The 24437-nt window shown below is 41.7% G+C and overlaps 1 protein-coding gene across 1 annotated transcript in view; it reads left to right on the top strand.

The window, feature by feature from the left end:
* Positions 1 to 24437, top strand: part of LOC126162954 (translation initiation factor IF-2-like) — a 224420-nt gene that overhangs the window by 176457 nt on the left and 23526 nt on the right. Inside the window, exons 3-4 of the mRNA XM_049919792.1 lie at positions 5618 to 6024; positions 19214 to 19436. Coding sequence (XP_049775749.1) covers positions 5618 to 6024; positions 19214 to 19436 — 630 coding nt within the window. The remainder of the gene's footprint in view (positions 1 to 5617; positions 6025 to 19213; positions 19437 to 24437) is intronic.

Here is a 24437-nt window from a genome sequence, read left to right as displayed (position 1 = left end):
TATTACACATATAATTAGCACTAGAAGCGTGGCAACTGAAGGTTGACACGTGTAGTGTGAAAACTGAAAGTTTGTCAGAAGTAATAAATTTCGCTACACTCTGACTTAATTTAGCAAAAGAATTAATAAAACCGGAAAATCGAAAGTTAATTTAGTGACTGAAGTTAATAGTGAGCTTTCTTTCTCAAGCACATCGAAATTCAGTAAAATATGGTTAGTCTTGGACTACCTCAACAATCATTTCAAAAGCTACTTGCATCTACGCAATTTAGAAATAACAGATTTAACTTTGAACTTTAATTAAATGATTCTGAACAATTAACAATAGTAAAATTTAGTACGTACCAAGCAGAGCTGCAGTCACAGGTAAGCTAAAATACGGTAACAAAGCTCGCACTCTTAATTCGTGCTTGTGTAATCTAAATATTGTAGCTAGCTATGAATGCCTTAATTGAACTTTGAAATTAACGCAGTGAAATAGAATATTACTTTAATGCTGGCGTTTGAATTTCAATGACACTCGGGTTCATTCCGGAAAAGGAAGGGACCCTGCTTGGTAATGCAATTGGGACAATGAGCAACAAAGGTTCATGCTACGTTGCTGTAATTTTGTGATTTGAACAGATTGAAAAGCTGAGGTCTGCCATACAGTTCTAAAACTTTACGTGCTTCCAGTCTTCCTTGTTGGTTGATTGAAGGTTTGAAGCCGTCGATCGAGGAGGTGGCGACAGTCACTCATTGTCGGCCGTCGCTGTTGCAGAAGCTGGATGTTGGCGCGCCTTCTTCTCGACACGGTCACCAGACGAATTGGGTTCTTGATGTGCGCCAGCTAATGCTTCCCGTCCGCGACACCATGTCAGAAACTATCATCGCAAGTCGAGCGCAATTACATGCTGCCAAACCCCGAAAGCGCGGCAACTTGCGGGAGCTTCACACAACACACCTGCTCCACTCGCTACTCCAGCCAGACTCCCTCTGCCCGCGCTCCACGCGCCAGAGTTAACACTACCAAAGATCCTACACACTTTGATTCTTCACACGACCTATCGATGTAATCGTTCGATAGCAGTTTTCCCTAGGCAAGACCCAGCGCAAAAATACAAATAATATTTACGAAACAAACCAATTATACATCGACATAAATGCATAAATATATATATACAAATAGTAAAACAATTACAATATACGAAGACACAGAAATGTTATATATTCAGGTAACAAAAATAAAGAAAACAAACTTATAGTACAATAGATGGAAATAGGAGGATATGCATTTCCGGCGTTACAGTCTCTGAAGTGAGCCTGACATTAAGAGCGACGAGTATCGCTTCTTCCAATCCTTCCCCTACTAAGGGGCGCTCCCAGTGATTAGTTTTTTCGGCCTCCTGTTTCTTTAGTATACTTGGTGTTTAAAAATGAATATCGGATTTTAAAGGTGTTGTTGCATATATTACATCCAACTTCAATTATAAATATCACATCAAATGAAAGAGTGACTCAGTTTTTCGTACAAGAGTTCAATGGGAGCACTATTCGTTATACGGCTCTCACACCGGGTCGATAGGCGAATCACAGTATAAACACTAGCGACACCACACAAACCAAAGACGACCGACACTAGAAGTTGTCGACAGTGAAAATTACGAAACAGTGGGTGAGGTAGAATTAACGCCGTCCCTCTGTTTTCTGACAAGGGAGGGAACAGGATTCCACACAGAATTTAAGCAAAAGCCTCCATCTCTATTTACAAGGTTACTTGCTAATTTAATATCAACTGCTTCTTTAATAGCTCTACTCCAGTAGCTGAAAGTGCACGTCTGAACCTCCGTGTTGGTATCCATAGGATGACCGGTGCCAGGCTGGTCCCGGCGGAGGTTCGAGTCCTCCTTCGGGCATGGGTGTGTGTGTGTTTGTCCTTAGGATAATTTAGGTTAAGTAGTGTGTAAGCTTAGGGACTGATGATCTTAGCAGTTAAGTCCCATAAGATTTCACACACATTTGAACATTTTTGAACCGGTGCCAGACTATCAGAACTGGTTTATAGAGGACACGCGTCACGCAAGCTTAAAACAACCGAGCAAATCCTCCGTTGCATAACATTGTCTTGGCACCTGTCATCCTGTCGAATACAACTACACGGAGATTCTGTCATGCACTTCCAGCTATTGAGGTATTGTTTTTAAGGAAGTGGTTGAAATTATATTAGAAAGTAACCTTATAAATAGAGATGATGGTTTTTGTATAAATTCTGCGTGGAATACAGCACTCTCATTTGTCAAAAAACAAGAGGGACAGAGTTTACGCAATCTCACCTTTTGATTATTAATTTATATGTCAACAACTTCTGACGTCGGTCATCTTTGGTTTGTTTGATAGAGTTAGTGCTTACAGTGTGTGTGTGTGTGTGTGTGTGTGTGTGTGTGTGTGTGTGTGTGTGTGTGTGTGTATGTGTGTGTGTGTGTGTGTGTGTGTGTGTGTTTTATTTTTTCGGAATTGCTTTGCAACTTCAAGGCTGGAAATTCGTTGCACAGCACTAAATCGCTGCAGTTTTGCTTTGAAAATGACAGGCTGTGCAGTTGTCGAAACATCGGTGATTGTCGACGTCACGCGATTGCATTTCCATAACTTATTTGAAGAAGTGCGTAGAAGTTGTGTAAGTAGGCTGTTTAGGTTCTTATGTTGGTAACGCCTCGTAGTGCTTTATATGAAAATCACTGACTGTGCTGCGTGAAGTCTGTGGCTGGTTTTGCATTGTTGGTATACTTGCTATTCTAGTGTTGGGCAGTTGGGAACCTTGGGCAGTTGGATGTGAACAGCGCGTAGCGTTGCGCAATTGGGAGGTGAGCCGCCAGCAGTGGTGGATGTGGGGAGAGAGATGGCGGAGTTTTGAGAGCGGATGATCTGGACGTGTGTCCATCAGGGACAGTAAATTTGTAAGACTGGATGTCATGAACTGATATGTATATATTATGACTTTTGAACACTATTAAGGTAAATACATTGTTTGTTCTGTATCAAAATCTTTCACTTGCTAACTATGCCTATCAGAAGTTAGTGCCTTCAGTAGTTAGAATCCTTTATTTAGCTGGCAGTATTCACGTTCGCTGTATTGCATTACTTCGAGTAACGAAGATTTTTGTGAAGTAAGTGATTCATGAAAGGTATATGTTACTATTAGTCACGGCCATTATTCTTTTGTACGGATTATTGAAAGTCAGATTGCGTTGCGCTAAAAATATTGTGTGTCAGTTTAGTGATGATCAGAATAAGTAAAGAGAGAAATGTCTGAGTATGTTCAGTTTTGCTCAGCTGTTTGTAAATCAAATAACGTAAGGGTTTACCAGCACAGTAATTCACAAACTTTTCTAAGGGGGTGTTTCACGTGTAATGAATTACTGTGCTGGTAAACCCCTTACGTTATTTGATTTTCAAACAGCTGAGCAAAACTGAACGTACTCAGACATTTCTCTCTTTACTTATTCTGATCATCACTAAACTGACACACAGTATTTTTAGCGCAACGCAGTCTGACTTTCAATAAGCCCTACAAAAGAATGTCCGTGACTAACAACAACCTATACCTTTCATGAATCACTTACCGCACAAAAATCTTCGTTACTCGAACTACTGCAATACAGCGAGCGCTAATACTGTCAGCTAAATAAAGGATCCTAACTACTGAAGGCACTAACTACTGATAGGCATAGTTAGCAAATGAAAGATTTTGATAGAGAACAAACAATGTATTTACCTTAACCCACTAGCGCCGGAATTAATTTTTTTGTGATTAAAAAAAAATTCCTTATTATGTCTGTAAAAGGCGTAAATTATGCAACATAGTTGTTTTGACGAAAGTCATTACCGTCATTAGCGAGATATTTGATGTTGCCATATGGCAACTCTAGGCGCTTTCACTACCTAAGTTTATATGGATTACAACTTCAACTAAAATATGTAGGTTATTGAAATTTCTTATTACATATACAAGTTTTGTGCAAATTTATTATTCAGTTTTCATCATACAATTGATACTTTGTAACACAGTGCAATTAATAATAAAAATCAAACCTTGAACTTAGTATTGTTTTACACGAAATGTAATAAAACAGTCAATACACAATCCCACATTACACTTTGAACACATTGTTCTCACAATAGATTTACAGTCGTTATGTGCACACCTTTTCTTCTTCTTTCCTTCTGTGTGCTGGACGAGGTGGTCAGTCTTATCAAACGTAATTGAATCTGATATGCGGCTGTCGGAACATGCACTTGATGCAGATGGTCTCCCAGCTCCTTTTGGTAAAGCTTGGTGTCTTTGCAAGTGCACTGTTGCTACTTCTCTCTTGAAATCAAGCTGAGAAATAGTTTGGTTTCTTGCTTTATTATACAAAATCCAACTGTTTTGTATGGAGACATCTAACACCCGTGTAAAGAGATACTGCTTCTTACTGCAATGCGTTAGCATGATAGATTCTGATCCATCTGATCAGTACCTCCCATATATGTGTTATATTTGGCTACCAGTTTTGGTCTGGGAATCATTATATTTCGCTTTTTTAATTGCGAGAATCTCTTGACTTGGCCAACTTCTTGTGCACCACATGAAGAAGTGACCATTGTGACAACTGAGTTGTCCAGTCACCGCACATACAATAATCTATCATTCTTCTCTATTCGGATCTGGGGGCTTAACAAACACATCACCTTCAATATCATCATTATAAAGAATCTCCAGTGCCTCAGCAAGTGAGAAACCTTTTCTAAAACAAAAAAGAGAAAATTCGTCCTTTTACTGAGTACAAGCGCCTAGCGTTGCCATAAGGCAACACCGACGTTCAAATGGCCTAAATGAAAGTAATTTATTTCACTGCAAGCAGTAACCTCCAAAGAATATATGTTTGAGTATTTAAAGCACAGCCATACTAAAAAAACCGAATTGTATATCGTAAGTTACCGTGTAAAACATACTTACTCGAACTTATACTCCATTTTTCTTCGTCATTCAGCACACAACGACTTCCAACACTACTTAAGCCGCAGAATTTAAATGTATTGTTAAAACTGTTGCATTGTAGTGATCTTTACAGTCTTGCGGAACGGAATCCAGTGCTGCCAACACTCTCGCTTCATTGATGTTGTGGAATCAACAATTTTAAAAAAGTGTTACAAACGTTGCCATATGGCAACGCACGGCGCTAATGGGTTAATAGTGTTCAAAAGTCATATAATATATATCAGTTCATGGCATCCAGTCTCGTCCGCTCTCAAAATTCTGCCATCCCTCTCCCCACATCCACCACTGCTGGCGGCTCACCTCCAACTGCACAACGCTGCGCGCTGTTCACATCCAACTGCCCAACACTACAATAGCAAATATTCCAACAATGCAAACCAGCCACAGACTTCACACAGCACAGTCAGTGATTTTCATATAGAGTGGTACGTGGCGTTATCAACATAAAAACCTAAACAGTCTACTTACAGTTGGTGGGGATTATGACGAAAAATAGATGAAAATTGTATTGCTTTAACAAAAAATTTTTGCTGTACTGCTATTTGTCTGTTTAATTACTGAATGAGTCTCGTATGTGACCGAGGATTATGCGTATGACAGGAAGAGGGTGAAGCCGAAGCAGCCCCGGAGGTCGAGGAGGAGCCCGGCGATGCCGGAGGACAAGAAGAAGGCGAGGTGGCGGCATCTCCGTCAGAGGAGACAGAAGCGGGGTCAGCGGAGGCGGCTGAGAAAGCCGAGCAGACAACGGTGCCGGTGAAGGCGCGCATCATCTGCGCCTCGGGCGAGGAGCCGCTGACGATAGGCAAGGCGCTGGTACCCGGGGGTTCCCCGCTGCACATGGAGGTCCCTGGTGCGGGCACCCTGGTACTCACCGCCAGTCTGAAGGCGCCCCCAGAGCCCTCTTCGCCAGCGTCCGCGCCTGGCCCTGGAGGCGAAGTGAAATGCCTCTGCCCAACGTCGAAGAAGCGTGGTGGCGGCGCAGAGGAGCAGATCAAGGCTCTCGCCACGTACGTTCTCTGCCTTCTTTATTCATTTGTTCCATTATTTCGCCGCGCGGTCTACGGCGTTTTGTCACGGTTCGTGCGGCTCTCCCAGCCGGAGGTTCGTGTCCTCCCTCGGGTATGGGTGTGTGTGTTGTACTTAGCTTAAGTTATGTTGTTATTGTTGTTTTGGTCTTCAGTCCTGAGACTGGTTTGATGCAGCTCTCCATGCTACTCTATTCTGTGCAAGCGTCTTCATCTCCCAGTACCTACTGCAACCTACATCCTTCTGAATCTACATAGTGTATTCATCTCTTGGTCTCCCTCTACGATTTTTACCCTCCCCGCTGCCCTCCAGTACTAAATTGGTGATCCCTTGATGCCTCAGAACATGTCCTACCAACCGATCCCTTCTTCTAGTCAAGTTGTGCCACAAACTTCTCTTCTCCCCAATCCTATTCAATACCTCCTCATTAGTTACGTGACCTACCCACCTTATCTTCAGCATTCTTCTGTAGCACCACATTTCGAAAGCTTCTATTCTCTTCTTGTCCAAACTAGTTATCGTCCATGTTTCACTTCCATACATGGCTACACTCCATACAAATACTTTCAGAAACGACTTCCTGACACTTAAATCTATACTCGATGTTAACAAATTCCTCTTCTTCAGAAACGCTTTCCTTGCCATTGCCAGTCTACATTTTATATCCTCTCTACTTCAACCATCATCGGTTATTTTACTCCCTAAATAGCAAAACTCCTTTACTACTTTAAGTGTCTCATTCCCTAATTTAATTCCCTCAGCATCACCCGACTTAATTCGACTACATTCCATTATCCTCGTTTTGCTTTTGTTGATGTTCATCTTATATCCTCCTTTCAAGACACTGTCCATTCCATTCAGCTGCTCTTCCAGGTCATTTTGCTGTCTCTGACAGAATTATATCATCATCGGCGAACCTCAAAGTTTTTATTTCTTCTCCATGGATTTTAATTCCTACTCCGAATTTTTCTTTTGTTTCCTTCACTCCTTGTTCAATATACAGATTCAATAACATCGGGGATAGGCTACAACCCTGTCTCACTCCCCTCCCAACCACTGCTTCCCTTTCATTCCCCTCGACTCTTGGTTTCTGTACAAATTGTAAATAGCCTTTCGCTCCCTGTATTTTACCCATGCCACCTTCAGAATTTGAAGAGAGTATTTCAGTCAACATTGTCAAAAGCTTTCTCTAAGTCTACAAATGCTAGAAACGTAAGTTTGCCTTTCCTTAATCTTTCTTCTAAGATAAGTTGTAGGGTCAGTATTGCCTCACGTGTTCCATTATTTCTACGGAATCCAAACTGATCTTCCCCGAGGTCGGCTTCTACCAGTTTTTCCATTCGTCTGTAAAGAATTCGCGTTAGTATTTTTCAGCCGTGACTTATTAAACTGATAGTTCGGTAATTTTCACATCTGTCGACACCTGGTTTCTTTGGGATTGGAATTATGATATTCTAGGTTAAGTTAGTGTGTAAACCTAGCGACAGGTGACCTCAGCAGTTTTCTCCCATTGTCCTTACCACAAATTTCCAAATTTGTTCCACTACTTCTTTGCTGACTAGGATGTTACCCCCCCCCCCTCTCTCTCTCTCTCTCTCTCCCTCTCCCTCTCCCTCTCCGCCTCCCTCTCTCTCTCTCTCTCTCTTTCTTTGTCTCTCCTTTGTCAGGAAAGTTCCAGGACAGGTCTGTTTATTTCTTAGTTTGCAATACTAAAAAGAAACAAAAGTTGTTTTTATGTTACCTGGTATGTGTGCGTCCTTGAAATGACCTTGGCCATGTTTCCGCGCAAACTCACTAGATGGCAGGGCTGTGCTTGGCAACACACTGTCTGGGCTGTTGGCGCATTAGTTACAGTGACACAATGGATGTTGATTGTGAGCAAAGGCTGAACATTAAGTTCTGCGTTAAGCTCGGGAAAACCCCTAGTGAAACGTGGACAAAGATTAAGCAAGCATATGTAGGTAAGTCACTTTCAGGAAGCCTTATTTTCGAGCGGCACAAAAGGTTTCGTGAAGGCAGAGTTTCTATGCGAGGCGATCCCAGAGCTGGTCGCCCGTCTACAGCACATACCGATGCAAACGTGGAACGTGTAAGGCAGTTATTGCAAGAAGGACCGACATGTAACTGGGCTTGCGATATCAGAAGAACTTAATTTAAATCGTGATATGTGCCATAAGATTTCACGCTAAGATGTAGGGAAACGGAAGCTTAATAGAAAACTCGTCCCTCACACACTAATAGACGAACGGAAAGAGGAAAGACAAATGAATTTCTGCTCAACTACTGGATTGAGCCAGACCGCAATTCTGTCAAAGATTGTCGCTGGGGATGAAAGTTGGTGCTACCAGTATGAGCCTCACACGGAATGTCAAAGTGCTTGATGGCAGAGTCCTGGACACCAGCCTCCAAAATAGTCAAACGTCAACCTTCGAGAACAAAGACAGAGAACAAAGACAGTGTTGATCGCATTCTTTGATGGTAAAGGATTAGTTCACCGTATGTTCCTCCAGCTCAAACAGTGAACCAAACTCTTTACATCGAAGTTTAAATGGTTCAGATGGCTCTGAGTACTATGGGACATAACATGTGAGGTCATCAGTCCCGTAGAACTTAGAACTACTTAAACCTAACTAACCGAAGGACATCACACACATCCATGCCAGAAGCAGGATTCGAACCGTCGCCGTAGCAGTCAAGCGGTTCCAGCCTGTAGCGCCTAGAACCGCTCGGCCACCGCGGCCGACTTACATCGAATTCTTGAAACGTTTACGATAGGCAGTACGACATCACCTGATTTGTGACATTCTCAGCACTGGTTCTTACTGCCTGACAATGCAAATCCCCATACTGCTTAATCCATTACCGAGTATCTGGCGATACATTCTATTCTTACCATTCCACATCCGTTACATTCGCCCGTCTTCTTGCGATTTTTTCTTCTTTCCTCGAGTGGAAAGGCGACAGAAAGGAAAGCTTCATTAAGATATCACAGACATCCAACGAGCTGTGACAAATGATCTTATATGCATCGCAGTTGAAAATTTCCCTGCTTGCTTCCAAGGCCTCCATAAATGTTGGCAGCTGTGTATAGATAGCCAAAGGGACTACTTCGATAGGAGCTAGGATCATTACTTGGTAAGTGCAATTTTCTATTAAAAAAAGAACTTATCCTGGAACTTTACTGATAAAAGGAGTATAAATTCCATCAAACAGTGGCTAACGTCCTGTCATAGTAGACTTCGTAATGCACAAAAAATAGAAACAACAGGTGTACTCTCTTCTTTGTCGCGTCCTTGACCCATCACTTCAAGAACGCAATAAATGGTACACAATTCAATACTTAGAAAAAGTCACACTCGATACAGCCAGAAAGTTTAAATTCACGAATGTAAAAACATCATTTTATGTGGACAACAATGTCAGACACTTTTTTCCTAGTGATAAGACAGCACTCCACCTTTGGAAAAGAATGGAATATATAAAATTACTTGTAATTGTGGCAAATTCTATATAAGTCCGTCTGGCAGGGCAATATGTACCCGCTTGAAGGAGCACCACAAAAGTTGGAAACTTAGAAACCGAGACACTACCTTCGCACACTACCTGCTTAAAGAAGGTCATAATTTCGAGGTGAAACATGAAGTACTACATCACATCCAGAAAGGAAGGAATATGAACTATATTGAAATAATGGAAATTAATAAACATGTCCATCAATCTAAGCTTAGTACTGGAGGGCCAGACACAGTTCCCTTACACAATCCCGTCCACGCCATGTTGTAAATTACTCCTCTTACTCACATGCCCCATTTTTCTATAATTTCTCTTTTTGTGTTAAAAAATTTTACCTTGTACAGGTATAATCACAGCTGCTTCACTGATCTGCTTAGTAACACTATTACACCTTATCTGTTAGTAATTTGGGACCTATTAAATAAAAGATTATTTTGTTGAGCCACATCTTTGGAATATGTTACCAAAGTTTATTGTTCAATTATTTTTTCTATGTACAACTGTTGGAATCTTTCTATAGTTCATTAGTTATTGTGTCACATATTTTATCTTAGTTCAATAATCTTACATTGCATTTACACTGAAATAATGTCTTTTGTTTCATTCCTAATTCTAACATTAACTTTTTCATCTCTGGAAATGGAGATGCTCTGTAGATGCACTAGTTTAAAACCTTTGATGCAACAAAATTTCGCTGCACAACATATTTTTCTTTGTACCTAATGATGGCGTAACGGCCGAAAACTGGTTCGTGGAACAGTTAATAAATATTGTAGGATATAACACCAGTGTTGCTTATGTTTCAGTCATAATGTATAAAATATTCTACTAAGAGCCGGCGGAACAATCAATACATAAAAGGCTTGTGTGTGATCGTACTGACAGACATATCCATCCACTGCCACTAGTCGTTGTGGTGGTAGATAGCCCTTGGTCTCATGCTGTTAGTAAGGGAGTTTGGTCACGGTCCTTGGCAGTGGGTGAGTGTAGCGGTCAAAACTCCGCGAAATGTGAAGCAATAAATACCCTTAGGAAAACTATATACTCTGACTTACGAGTTCTGCCGTATATGTGAAAATGTTTTCACTGTTTCATTCGTCCGACATAATACGATGCTTGTGCAGTTTGATGATTCAGACGTAAATAACGTCGTTTAAGATCAAACACGTCAGTTTTTAATCTCTTCTCCGTCAATCAAACTTCACCGACGATCAACAGAGTCACTAAGAAAAAGATCCGGATAAACTCAACAACAAAAACTACTCTTAACAAATGAATAACCGAGCGGTACACTACATTGATTTCAGATAAACATTTCGCTTGTTCTTCGTGAGTAAAATCCTTTTTATAAATTCGCGCGTTTCCTTTCCGGTGACCGAGCGGTTCTAGGCGCTACAGTCTGGACCCGCGCGACCGCTACGGTCTCAGGTTCGAATTCTGCCTCGGGCATGGATGTGTGTGATGTCCTTAGGTTAGTTAGGTTTAAGTAGTTCTAAGTTCTAGGGGACTGATGACCTTAGAAGTTAAGTCCCATAGTGCTCAGAGCCATTTGAACCATTTTTTTTCCTTTCCGGCTTCATTTAAATATTAAATTTTTAATACTAAAAATTTAAATGGTAAGAGAATATTACTGAACTAGCACTGGCCCCGTGGCGTTACCCGCATTTAAATATGTCTGCGTGAGGTAAAGTTAATGCCAGTATGGATGGAACAGGGCGAGGGTTGTCTAAGCGAGTATATTCACTAACAGGGTAAAGTTCAGAAGTCATAGAGAATATAGATTTTTTCTAAAAGAACTAAGTGTTCCACATCGCGCATTATATTGAGATATCTGCCAACCAAAATCACCCTCTTCCACCCACCACATTATGGATTAAATACGTTGAGGACTCTGCCGCCATTACAATGCATCGTGAACGCAACAATAAAAACAATTTCATATATACGGAAAAGTTAATGGTCATTTATTATTTAGCTTTATCTAAGAGTATTTATTGCTCGATATTTCGCGGATTTTTGCCAATCGCAATCGCCCACTGCCACGCACCACCCCCAAACTATCCTACAAACAGTTGTAACAGTTGCTTGTCCGATTTTGCGTGTGACAAACAACTTACAGAGAAATTGGGAGTGGAACTGTACGCAAAAATGGATAACGCTAGATTTAAATGTGGCCCTGTCACCCCTAATTAATCTGCGGTGGAAGTGTTGACGATAAATCACACCTAATTTTCCTTCCGAACATGAACGATCACGAACACTTAGGGTGTTCAATGACATCAAACACATACACAATTATAAAAAAATAAGCATAAGGGTAAGTTCAGGATCAACTGCTGAAAGTAAAGGCTCTACTGAATCACAATAATTTTATTATAACCTTCAGATCAATGCTGAATAAAACACAATCAACAATTTACAAATTACCCTCCTAACTGGCACTGGCAGTGAACTGTGACAAAATCGGTACAAGACGGGGTCTCTTATAAACTGGCTGACCAACTGACATCGACACAAACGTAAAATACGAAGAACTACTAAACCCCAAAGTATCGTGAAACCTCTGTGGAAACAGCAATTGCAGTTGATCCAACGATTTAAGGTTACTCCTAACACAGGCCGAAGCGGGAACGGCTCACCGTAATATTCCTGTTGTAGCGGCAGTCTTCGACGGCGACGGCGCAGCCGTGCGGTCGGCGTGTGGCGTCTCGGAAAGTACTATCCTACAGCATTTGAACACCAGACTGTTGTCCGTAAACTTCTCTAACTGCGACAATGTTTCTGTCAACAATGAACTGGCGCGGCTAGCGTCCGCTCAAAACGAAAGACCAAGAGGGGAGACGACTTGCCTAACGTTCTCTCAGTACGAGAGCACAGAACGGAAGACCTCTACCGAGAATCGAGCAAGATCGCTCTTCGCCTCTTGTTTTCCCACCTCAACTTTTACTGAGCGAATCACATCACTAGAAGCTCTCAAAATTCCCAGTTTGCCAGTGCCGACCAATGTATGGCCTGGGAATAGAACTCTTTTCCACAATCCTTCCCTTTCTACAAAATTTCACAAGTAAACTCCGCCCACGCCGGCTGGGAAGAACCACAGCTGTGGGTAATAACACGTTTACTGGAAGTTTTCTCCCGAGGGTCCACTCGAGATTTTCCCGGAAAGATTCCCCGTCGTAGCGAACACAGATTCTTGCATTGAAAGTTTCGTTATTCAGAACTCCTTGCCTGCCCCACTTGAGTTACTCGAGGCGTAAAATTAGTGGAACATAGGCGAGAACAAGCACAGCTATCCACTGCTCTGTTTTGGTAAACACTTGAACACCTGCAGCCGTGCGTCTCTCAGAGGCTGGCGGCCGCTGTGGCCTCTCTAAACGGATTACAGAACTTCCCCAGTTCACCATTCATGCCGTTAGGCTGTGGCCTTCGGCGGCTAGCCGGGGAGGTGGCCGAGCTCTGTCTCGCTTGCAAAATCTTATAATTACAAAATCGCGGAATTCTCGCTGTATTACCTAGCCAGCGTGGCAATGCGTTGTCACATATATTTCCTACGCCGTAATTTATAGAGTATTACTGCAACAAAACCTAAAGTGTCACGTTAAATGGACGCATGTAAGGTGCAAGGCCGTTGCCACCTTACACAGTATATGTAGATTCATAATATCCTTAATCAGATATATGTCTCTATGTGTCTTATACCAGGAATGGTCTCATGCCGTCACCCATGGCGGTATTCTGACCTGGGGAACGCGGAGTTTCTCAGCTATTAGGTATACAAACAGGTTTCTCCGAGATCACTACCTGTCATAATCGTTTGTTAACGTGCTTACATTATATTAATATATTTAATGATTGTTTTGTAAAATGTGCATTTCTCGAGAACAGCACACCATACCATAGTAGGTATTGCACAATTACGTAAGAAGCAGATAGTACTATTTCGACATTACAGCAGTCTATGAGCATTCGTATGTTATTTCAATTATACACTGAGCTATCAGTAGCAAGGAAAAATTTGAATTGCAGTTCATGGAAAAGAAATAAAACTTCTATGTTTTGCTGACGATATTGTAATTCTGTCAGAGACGACAAACAACTTGGAAGATGAGTTGAATGAAATGGATACTGCCAAACAAAAGTGATAAGATGAACATCATCAAAAGTAAAGCGAGGGTAATTAAATGCAGTCGACTTAAATCAGGTAAGGCTAATAAAATCAGGCTAAGAAATGAGGCACTGTAAGTAATTGATGAGTTTTTCTTTTGGGACAACAAAACAAGTGATGATTGATGAAATAGCAGGGATATAAGACACAGATTGGCAATAGCTAGAAAAACTTTTCTGAAAACGAGAAGTCTTTCCTGAAGGTATCTGTGTGACGTGCAGCCTTTTATGGAAGTGAAACGGTGACGATGAACGATATAGACGAGAATACGGGTTTTTGACATATGGTGCTACAAAAGAATGCTGAACATTAAATGCGTACAAAGGGTGTTCAAAAAGTTTTGCACAGTCGTCTCTAATTTTTTTATTTTTTCCTGGAGGAGAATGAAGTTTTTTGTGAACATACTTAGAACATTTAGCTATACATTGAGCCTCCTCAATGTAGCCTCCATCAGCTGTGACGCATCTGGCCCAACGTTCTTCCCGAGATGAAAATGCACTTTGGTAAAATTCTGGGGATTAACTTTAACGCCATCTCTTGACACAGGAAATAAGGTCTTTCTCACTACCAAATGTTTTACCGCACAGGTGGGCCTTCAGACGACCAAAGAGGTAAAAATCAGAGAGCTAAGTCCGGACTGTAGGGAGAATGAGGAACAATTTTCCAACCCATTTCCCTGATTTTCTCCTGCGTCATAAGGGCTGTATGGGGTTTGGCATTGACATGGTGTAGTCTGATGAGCTGACCCTGGAAGCTGTGGTCTGTGAGTCTTGATGGCACGTCACAACTTGTCCAGTGATAAACAGTAACGGTCTCGGTTAATTGCGGAGCCAGGTTCCAAAAAGTCAATGAAAATGACACCACACTGATCCCAGAAGCAGGAGGTCATCACCTTTCGTCCTGCTGTTCGTGAAAGTCCTGGTTTGTTCTTCCGAGGGGAACCCGGGTGACGCCACTCCATGGATTGGGTTTCGCACTCAGGTTCGGACAAAAAGAACCATGTTTCATCCTGGGGAATGATGCCGTCAGAACACTGTTTACACTCTTCAGTAAAGGTCTTCATGAGATCCTCGCACACATTCTTCCTCATCCTTTTCATTTCTCTTGTCAATAATTTAGGCACCCAACATGCACAGATTTTTCTGTACCCTAATGACTGTACCAGTGATACCACACTACCCAATGACAAATGAGTCGTTTCAGCAAGCTGTCGTGTCGTCACACATCTGTCATTTTGGATTATTTGATCAATGGTCTCCCTATTCACATCACTCACTGCCGTCGATAGTCTACTGCATCGTGGATTGTCCAGTAGAGAGAAATCACCTTCTTTAAAACTCTGCAACCCCACCGCTGGATACTGCTGCAATCCACTGTGTCCTCCCCATAAACAGGGAGCAACTTCCTGTGAATTGATGTGGCAGTCATTGCAGGTCTTGAAGAGGAACTGCATCACCGACCGTTGTCGCAACCTGACATCTACTTCACGGTCCATTATGGCTCACCTGTAAATAAAAGAAAATAACTTTTATATACCAACTTTTATCTAAATGTTCCAAGTATGTTCACAAAAAATTACATTCTCTTCCCGCAAAAAATAAAAAAAATTAGAGACGACTGTGCAAAACTTTTTGAACACCTTTTGTAGATCAAATAAATGACGAAGAGGAACTGTGTCAATTTGGGGGAAATATCAGTTTATTTCACAGCATGACTAATAGATGCGTCCTATCTATTGATAGGACGCATCCTGAGGAATCATGTTGAGATGTATGTAATTCCAGTAGTTATGCAGAAATAAAAAGGCTTGCACAGAATGAATTAGCATGAAGAGAAGCATCAAACCAGTCTTTGGACTGAAGACCACAGCATAGGAACGTTTATGCAACATTTCGTCGAGTAGTTGATTACGTTTTTCCCATCCTGAACAAACATCTACCTTCGCTTCTAGAAACTTTGTGTAAAATATGTTTGTTTGCGGAAAGCAAAAAATACTGGTTTGTGTAAACTGTCTGTTCAGTGCTACAGCCTCCTAATTCTAGCTTTATATTGCTTCTGGAATTTATTCTTATATCTCTAAAGCTTATCCCGTAAAGTTTTCTTCTCACTTATCACCTTAAAACTTTCTCGAAAACATCTACTATAACTCATTTTATGACAGACCTTCTCGAATAAGTCACCTTCATTGTATCTTTTAATGAAATTCTGTCTGTGAACAACACTTGCAATGCTTCCGGAAATGTGTTGTGGCAAACCATTAATAATAATTAAGAGTAAAAAAGGCTCTAGCAGAATTCTGAGAAACTCCATAACTAGATTTCTTAAATCCTGAGAAGTATTTTGAACCTTCATGAGATAATACAGTCATATCGTCTACCAGAAAGTTACGATTTAAACTAGTTACAAGGAATCTCTTGTGTCCCGTATTTGTATAATTTTCAGACCATGAGAAAATGATTGATCAGATCAAAGGCTATAGAAATCGAGAAACAGTTCAGAGTTTAATTTATTTTATTCTACAGCTTCAGAATTTTGAAGACCGCCAAGTTTTTCCGGAAATCATTATAAACACTAACCAGTATTTTAGTTTTATTCAAAAAATTGCATGACCATTTGTTGCTTTAGTTTGCTGTCCATACTGACAAGTGAAGGAAGTGGTTATATCGTATTAACAATAAGCGGGAATCTGATTGTTTTCCCAGGAAAACTTTAAGTGACTCCATTTCTGCTGCTACAGAACTTACTTGATTATGTGTGTGTGGGGGGGGGGGCGGGGAGGGGGGGGGAGATGGGTAACAGGGGGAAGGGGAAAGACAGTGAGACAAAGACACAGAGAATAATACAAGAAAAGAAAGTTGTGGATTAATACACAACACTATGCAACACATAATGAACTATACCAAGACAAAGAATATACAGTGTAATAAACATCCTCGATTATCCAAAAACACTTGCTTCTCGGCCCCTTCCCCTCTCCTCTCTCTCCCCCTCTCTCTCTCTGTCTGGCCCGCGAGCACACTCACACACAAATCAAAGAAATTTTCCTACTGCAGATGCACTACAGAAGACATTCAGAATTAGCACCACACAGCAAAAAAGACGATGAACAAGTGAGTAGCAACAATAACTAGCAACAATAACTACAACATCTTTCTATGTGTACTGCAACATAAAGTCTTCTCCCAAATTTCATTTACTTGTGTGATGGCAGGTGAGAGTGAAGTGTAGGTGTGAGAAACAGTGTATGTAATTGCTATCAAAAAATGAACCATACGGGACGAAAAAGGGAAGCACAAGACTTACGCCACTACTACTCCCCGAAAATTATTCATAAATACTAATTTTCTAAGCAAATTCTTCCGACTTCTTTGCAGGTGACGTTTTGTCTAACCATAGAAAGATATAAAAGCAAGTCGATCTGTTCAGCTGGGCTTTCACGCTTAATTTTGTATCAGTTTGAGCAGTCAGAACAAAATAAAAAATGCACATGAAATAGTTTTTACGTCTACAATTGAAAAACAACCATGAACTTTGTATATTTATACACAAACAAAATCTACACTAAAAGAACATGAAACATACATGTCGAAACATTTTTAAGTAAACAGAAAAAAAATTCATTGCGTTTTGGAGAAGGTGGAGTTAAAAAACCCAAGTTTAATTATCAAACGGAGAGAAATCTCTACTGGAGCTTCGAGCTGCATTAAGATGATTAGAAGATGATAAGTACAATACTTCTTAAAATGTTGCCCCAGTTTATCCATATACTCGGCTGACTTCTCGATAACAATTCACCTGCTATATTTCCCGTTTAACACTATCAGAGGTCTCAACTGTTCAAAACAAGTACTGAAGTTTTTTGGAGAATAAAGCATTAATTAAATCGTTATACATTACTGGCCATTAAAATTGCTACACCACGAAGATGACGTGCTACAGACGTGATGTTTAACCGACAGGAAGAAGATGCTGTGATATGCAAATGATTAGCTTTTCAGAGCATTCACACAAGGTTGGCGCCGGTGACGACACCTACAACGTGCTGACATGAGGAAAGTTGCCAACAGATTTCTCATACACAAACAGCAGTTGACCGGCGTTGCCTGGTGAAACGTTATTGTGATGCCTCGTGTAAGGAGAAGAAATGTCTACCATCACGTTTCCGACTTTGATAAAGGTCGGATAGTATCCTGTCGCGATTGCGATTTATCGTATCGCGACCTTGCTGCTCGCGTTGGTCGAGATCCATTGACTGTTAGCAGAATATGGAACCGGTGGGTTCAGGAGGGTAATACGGAACGACGTGCTGGATCCCAACGGCCTCGTATCACTAGCAGTCGAGATGACAGGCATCTTATCCGCATTGCTGTAACGGATCGTGCAGCCACGTCTCGATCCCTGAGTCAAGAGATGGGAACGTTTGCAAGACAACATCCATCTGCACGAACAGGTCGACGACGTTTGCAACAGCATGGACTATCAGGTCGGAGACCATGGCTGCTGTTACCCTTGACGCTGCATCACAGACAGGAGCGCCTGCGATGGTGTACTCAACGACGAATCTGGGTGCACGAATGGCAAAACGTCATTTTTTCGGATGAATCCAGGTTCTGTTTACAGCATCATGATGGTCGCATCCGTGTTTGGCGACATCGCGGTGAACGCACATTGGAAGTGTGTATTCGTCATCGCCATACGGGAGTGTCACCTGGCGTGATGGTATGGGATGCCATTGGTTACAGGTCTCGGTCACCTCTTGTTCGCATTGACGGCACTTTGAACAGTGGACGTTACATTTCAGATGTGTTACGACCCGTGGATCTACCCTTCTTTCGATCCCTGCGAAACCCTACATTTCAGCAGGATAATGCTCGACCGCAAGTTGCAGGTCCTGTACGGGCCTTTCTGGATACAGAAAATGTTCGACTGCTGCCCTGGCCAGCACATTCTCCAGATCTCTCACCAATTGAAAACGTCTGGTCAATGGTGGCCGAGCAACTGGCTCGTCACAATACGCCAGTCAGTACTCTCGATGAACTGTGGTATCGTGTTGAAGCTGCATGGCCAGCTGTACATGTACACGCCATCCAAGCTCTTTTTGACTCAAGCCCAGGCGTATCAAAAAATTATGGCCAGAGGTGGTTGTTCTGGGTACTGATTTCTCAGGATCTATGCACCCAAACTGCGTGAAAATGTAATCACATGTCAGTTCTAGTATAATGCATTTGTCCAATGAATACCCGTTTAGCATCTGCATTTCTTCTTGGTGTAGCAATTTTAATGGTCAGTAGTGTATAATCACTCCTGAATTTCGCTCTGACAACGATATCCCGAATACGTCGCTCAGTAAGCAAATGAGTGTACATTAGACGTTCAAAAGTGCGTAGAACTAAGCTAAACTCATTCTTCTCTTCCACTGAATTCCACTAAGTTAATTACTGTCAACTGATAGGTTTTTCGAAGGTCTCTTTTCGACTGACGTGTCGCTGCAGGACCATGGAGCAGATTTCGTCGATGCAGCAGTTGCTGTCGGACATGCAGAACACGGCGCAGGCCCTCAGCCGGCAGCTGACAGGCGGCGGCCGCGGTCCGCCACCCACGCAGCCAGTCGGCGTACCCCGGCCGCTGCCCTACGACTTTCCGGGCGGCATGCAGATGCAGCAGCGGGCGATGCCGCCCGCCGACTTCGGGCGTGTTCCGCCCGGCGGCAAAGAGGTGAGTCAACTGCACCGTGGCAGAGGTTTACACCTACAGTCGCTTAAGTGTCTGACACTTGTTAGCAGATTTAATTGAAATTCTCATAACTGAATCATGATTTTTTCGAAGGACTTAAGTCCATCGACTCTGATTTTGAAAAAACTAAAACAAACACTTTGCCATGTGGTTCAATTGTGCGACTTCAATTCAAACTACTTCAACTGCTGCTACAGTTATTCATGTCTATATTTATTACAACACTTTTCATTTCAGAAGCAATTTTGACGTAATTAAAAGTCTTTATAGTGCATGGATTTAAGTCCATTTAACAATTCATTTGTTAAAAATTCCAAAAATACACACATCAAAAAAAGTTTCGCATCATCCCGGTTCCCAGAACTCCTGAAGATAGACGTTGACTGTGGATGTTGTATCACAGACACAGTCACTTTGACTGTTCAGCGATGTCACTAAACCCGCCCAAAGATGTAAACAACCATGCGTGAGCAGCGCCTAAAGACGAAGGGGTTCCGTCAGCCGACCAGTTCCAGTCATTCTACAAGGAAGGAGATACACAGCTCGTGTTGTCTGTATTTCAACGATGCCTAGGCGGTCAATAACGCGGTTTGATCAAGTCCGCATTGTTACGTTGTGCCAGGAAGGGCTCTCAACAAGGGGAGTCTCCAGGCGTCTCGCAGTGAACCAAAACGATGTTTTTCGGGCATGGAGGAGATACAGAGAGACAGGAACTGTCGATGGCATGCCTCGCTCAGGCCGCCCAAGGGCTACTACTGCATTGGATGACCGCTACCTACGGAATATGGCTCGGAGGAACCCTGACAGCAACGCCACCATGTTGGATAATCCTTTTCGTGCAGAGACAGGATGTCGTGTTACGACTCAAACTGTGCGCAATAGGCTGCATGATACGCAACTTCACTCCCGACGTCCATCGCTAGGTCCATCTTTGCAACCAAGACACCACGCAGCGCGGTACAGATTGGCCCAACAACATGCCGAATGGACCGCTCAGGATTGACATCAGGTTCAGGATTGGCATCAGGTTCAGTATTGACATCACGTTCTCTTCACCGTTGAGTGTCGCATATGCCTTCAACCAGACAATCGTCGGAAAAGACAATCGTCGGAAAAGACAATCGTCGGAGACGTGTTTAGAGGCAACCCGGTCAGGCTGAACGTCTTAGACACATTGTGCAGCGAGTGCAGCAAGGTGAAGGTTCCCTGCTATTTTGTGGTGGCATTATGTGCGAGCGATGCACGCCGATGGTGATCACGGAAGGCGCCTTAACGCTGTACGATACGTGAATGCCATCCTCCGACCGATAGTGCAACCACATCGGGAGCATATTGGGGAGACATTCGACTTCGTGGGCGACACATCCCCCCTCCCTCCCCCCCCATCTTGTGAATGACTTCCTTCAGGATAACGACATCGCTCGACTATAGTGGCCAGCATGTTCTCCAGACATGAACCCCATCGAATAAGCAGGGGATAGATTTAAAAGGGCTGTTTATGGACGAAGTGACCCACCAGCCACTCTGAGGGACCTACGCCGAATTGCCTTTGAGGAGAGGGACGATTTGGACCAACAGTGCCTTGATGAACTTATGGATAGTATGCCAAGACGAATACAGGCATGCATCAATGCAAGAGGACGTATTACTTGGTATTGGAGGTACTGGTGTGTTCGGCAATCTGGTCCACCAGCCTGAAGGTCTCACTGTATGGTGGTACAACATGCAATGTGTGGTTTTCATGAGCAATAAAAAGGGCGTAAATGATGTTTATGTTGATCTCGATCCTAATTTTCTGCACAGGTTCCGGAACTCTCGGAACTGAGGTCATGCAAAATTTTTTTGATGTGTGTAGTATTTTGTATGGTTTTCGAGGTTGTTATTCTCGAATAAAATCATACACCTGAAAACATTATTGCTTAAACTGAATAGTGGCTTAATACATTTTCCACAGTGACTGCTAAATTCATGTAAAACAGTTTCTCTCCTTCATTTTTGCAGGTGACTAAATTATTCCAGATGTTTTGGTTTGTGGGGCGCTCAACTGCGTGGTTATCAGCGCCCGAAATTATTCCAGAAGTAATATTTAATACTTTAAGAGCATTAGACACATAACAAAAATAAATAAATAAACCGTGGTCCTTAAGCCTGGCACTGAGTCAGTGATTTTACAAACACTGATTTAACAAAGTTCTTCAGTCTTCTTCACTAACGTCACCTGCTCCGGCCGTGTTGCTCCAGTTAACATGAGAAATATATGACATTATTTGCTGAATGTCCGCTACTTTCTTGGTTCAGTGGGGACACTGCCTTCGGGATATGCTAAGGTGTTAGGAAAAGCTACACCATTCATTTTATTAGGCCGTGGAAGTTTAAATGTTTGACATACAGAGCTGCGTTTGTAAGGTAAAGTCACTGCACGTCCTTTCACATCCGTAGAGTACTTAAATTTCATATTGTCACAAGGCTTAAATGTAACTGATTAGCCGACCGGGGTGGCCGAGCGGTTCTAGGCGCTACAGTCTGGAACCGCGGGACCGCTACGGAATCAGGTTCGAATCCTGGCACGGACATGGATGTGTGTGATGTCCTTAGGTTAGTTACGTTTAAGTAGTTCTAAGTTCTAGGGGACTGATGACCTCAGAAGTTAAGTCCCATAGTGCTCAGAGCCATTTGAACCATTTTTGTAACTGATTCAGACAAGTCCAGTATTAAGTCCTGTACCTAAGTCTCACTGACACTACATGAAAAGATTGAGACCTTGGTGTTTGGTCAAGGATTGATTGGATTAAAGTCCTGTTAACAGTACCGTACGTATTTGGGTTCAAGATCCCGACAACATACTTTACTAAAGAAAAAAAGGCAAAACTGGACTTAAGCCACTTTAACAAGTCATGATTCAATTAGAGATTGGAAAGAGCGAACTGTACTTTCTGTGAAGAAATTTTTAATAGTCACGATCGCGTCAATGCTATTTATTCCTGATGACTAATTTCAACAGCTAACACTGTCGTCTTCTGTCTTCAAGAAACTTGTTATATGTCTTATTCCCTTATGATAGTATCATACATGCTATGTTGACTTTATAGTGGAAAGTATGTAGCATATTCCACACAGGTTTGTTAAACATAAAAACGGATTTGTCACAAATAAGAACAGCATAATTAAAAAGTATCTTTTGTCACTACGGATATCTACACACAACATTCCACTCCAATTTATTGCATTCCTCATCACGCGGTCCATCATATAGGGATAATTAATTATAACATTTTGCATTTCAAAGCTTTCATATGTTCAGTTCAAACAATTATTTCCTTTTATCTCTGCGTGAGCTGAACCAAACAACTACCCACCACAACTACCCACCATGAGGTCTCACTGAATACTCTCTCAGAGAACTAACTCGTACAGAGGCGCATAGCACCAAAATTAGGAGTGATTGAATATAGTATTTTATTTATGCATTTAACCTGATCTTATTAGACCATCAGGCCTTCCCGCACATGGAACAGGGTTTCACACATACCATACCATTTTTGCATCATAGTTTCCTAAGAAATAACAATTTTAATATGACAAAGTGTATTAAAAGGATCTTAGTGTCTGAAGTGACTATGAGAGTAAAAAATATCGACTGTGGACTTTTAAAGTTAATGCTGGCAGTACTTGTGCTACAGTAGCTGCTGCCGCTAATAGTGATAATAGTAATTGTAATGACAATAATAATAGCGCCATATACAAAAAGAATTTATAGGTGTAGAAGATGGATGTTTTCTGGTACTGCGAGTTCTGGGGATTGGAAATTTAAGGATACTGTAACAGCTAAGAATACTGGGAAAAGAGGAAGATCTACAAGGCTAATACTGAAATTTAAAAACTATTAACATAATCGTAATATTAATTTAACTGCTAATTTTCGGTTTATCGTTTCACAACAAAGGTTTATAGTTGAGATTTCACGTAAGTAATTTGACAATCCCTGTCATTGCAGTGTCTTACCTATTATTCTCTAATTTCAGTATAACTACTGTAAAGATTGAAATTAAATGCCTGATATAGGAAAACAAATTAGTTCATTTATATTAGTTAATAAACGAAAGTAATTTACTCCTCCACTGATATAAATGTGCATTAAAAGTCGTCAAAACAGTGATATCCTCTAATAACTGATACGATGCCTCAAGTAACATCATCAGATAATGAACTGTTCGATACCTTGATTATATTACAGAACGTTCATGTCACATCTTTTCCCTGAGGGTATAGTAGTGATCGGTACATATGATTTACGTCTTTGAATGTTGAAAACAAGCACAAGTTAACACGAAAATGGGCTCTTTTGGATTTGGCCGTGGCAAACATATGTTGCTGGGAGTACAGCAGAAAATTAACCATTAACTACGATGGATATCGCCATTTACACAGTCCAAAAAGGAAAGTGTGCTGCCTGAACCGTTGGTTCCATATACATTAACAACTTGTTCTAGAAAAAAATTTCCTCATCTGATTTAGCTACCTGTAGCTACAAATCAGCCCTCCGATCAATCGCAGAGATGATCATAGAGGTTTTTTTGTCATATTTTCAGATTGGTGATAGACATCGGCAAGTCTGACTTTACAGCAAACGTTCGGCATATCTGAATGATTCGTACTATTTGACATACACTGAAGTATACCTGACTTGCCCTGCCTTTATGTAGCCATGCTACTGGTCGTGACCATAGTGCATTGTCCACTATCATATAAAGCAACAATGCCAACCAGCCACAGACTTCACACAGCACAGTCAGTGATTTTCATATAGAGCGCTACGTTGCGTTACCAACATAAAAACCTAAAAAGCCTACTTACATAGTTTATCTATAATCTCCGTAACGCTTTCGCGATTACTAAACGATCCTGTAACGAAGCGCGCTGCTCTCCGTTGGGATCTTCTCTATCACCTCCATCAATCCTATCTGGCTCGGATCCCGCACCGGT

Source organism: Schistocerca cancellata, chromosome 1 (assembly GCF_023864275.1).
Source record: "Schistocerca cancellata isolate TAMUIC-IGC-003103 chromosome 1, iqSchCanc2.1, whole genome shotgun sequence".
Lineage (NCBI taxonomy): Eukaryota > Metazoa > Arthropoda > Insecta > Orthoptera > Acrididae > Schistocerca > Schistocerca cancellata.
The sequence above is the reverse complement of the archived record's forward strand: the minus strand, read 5'-3'. Positions and strand labels throughout refer to the sequence as shown.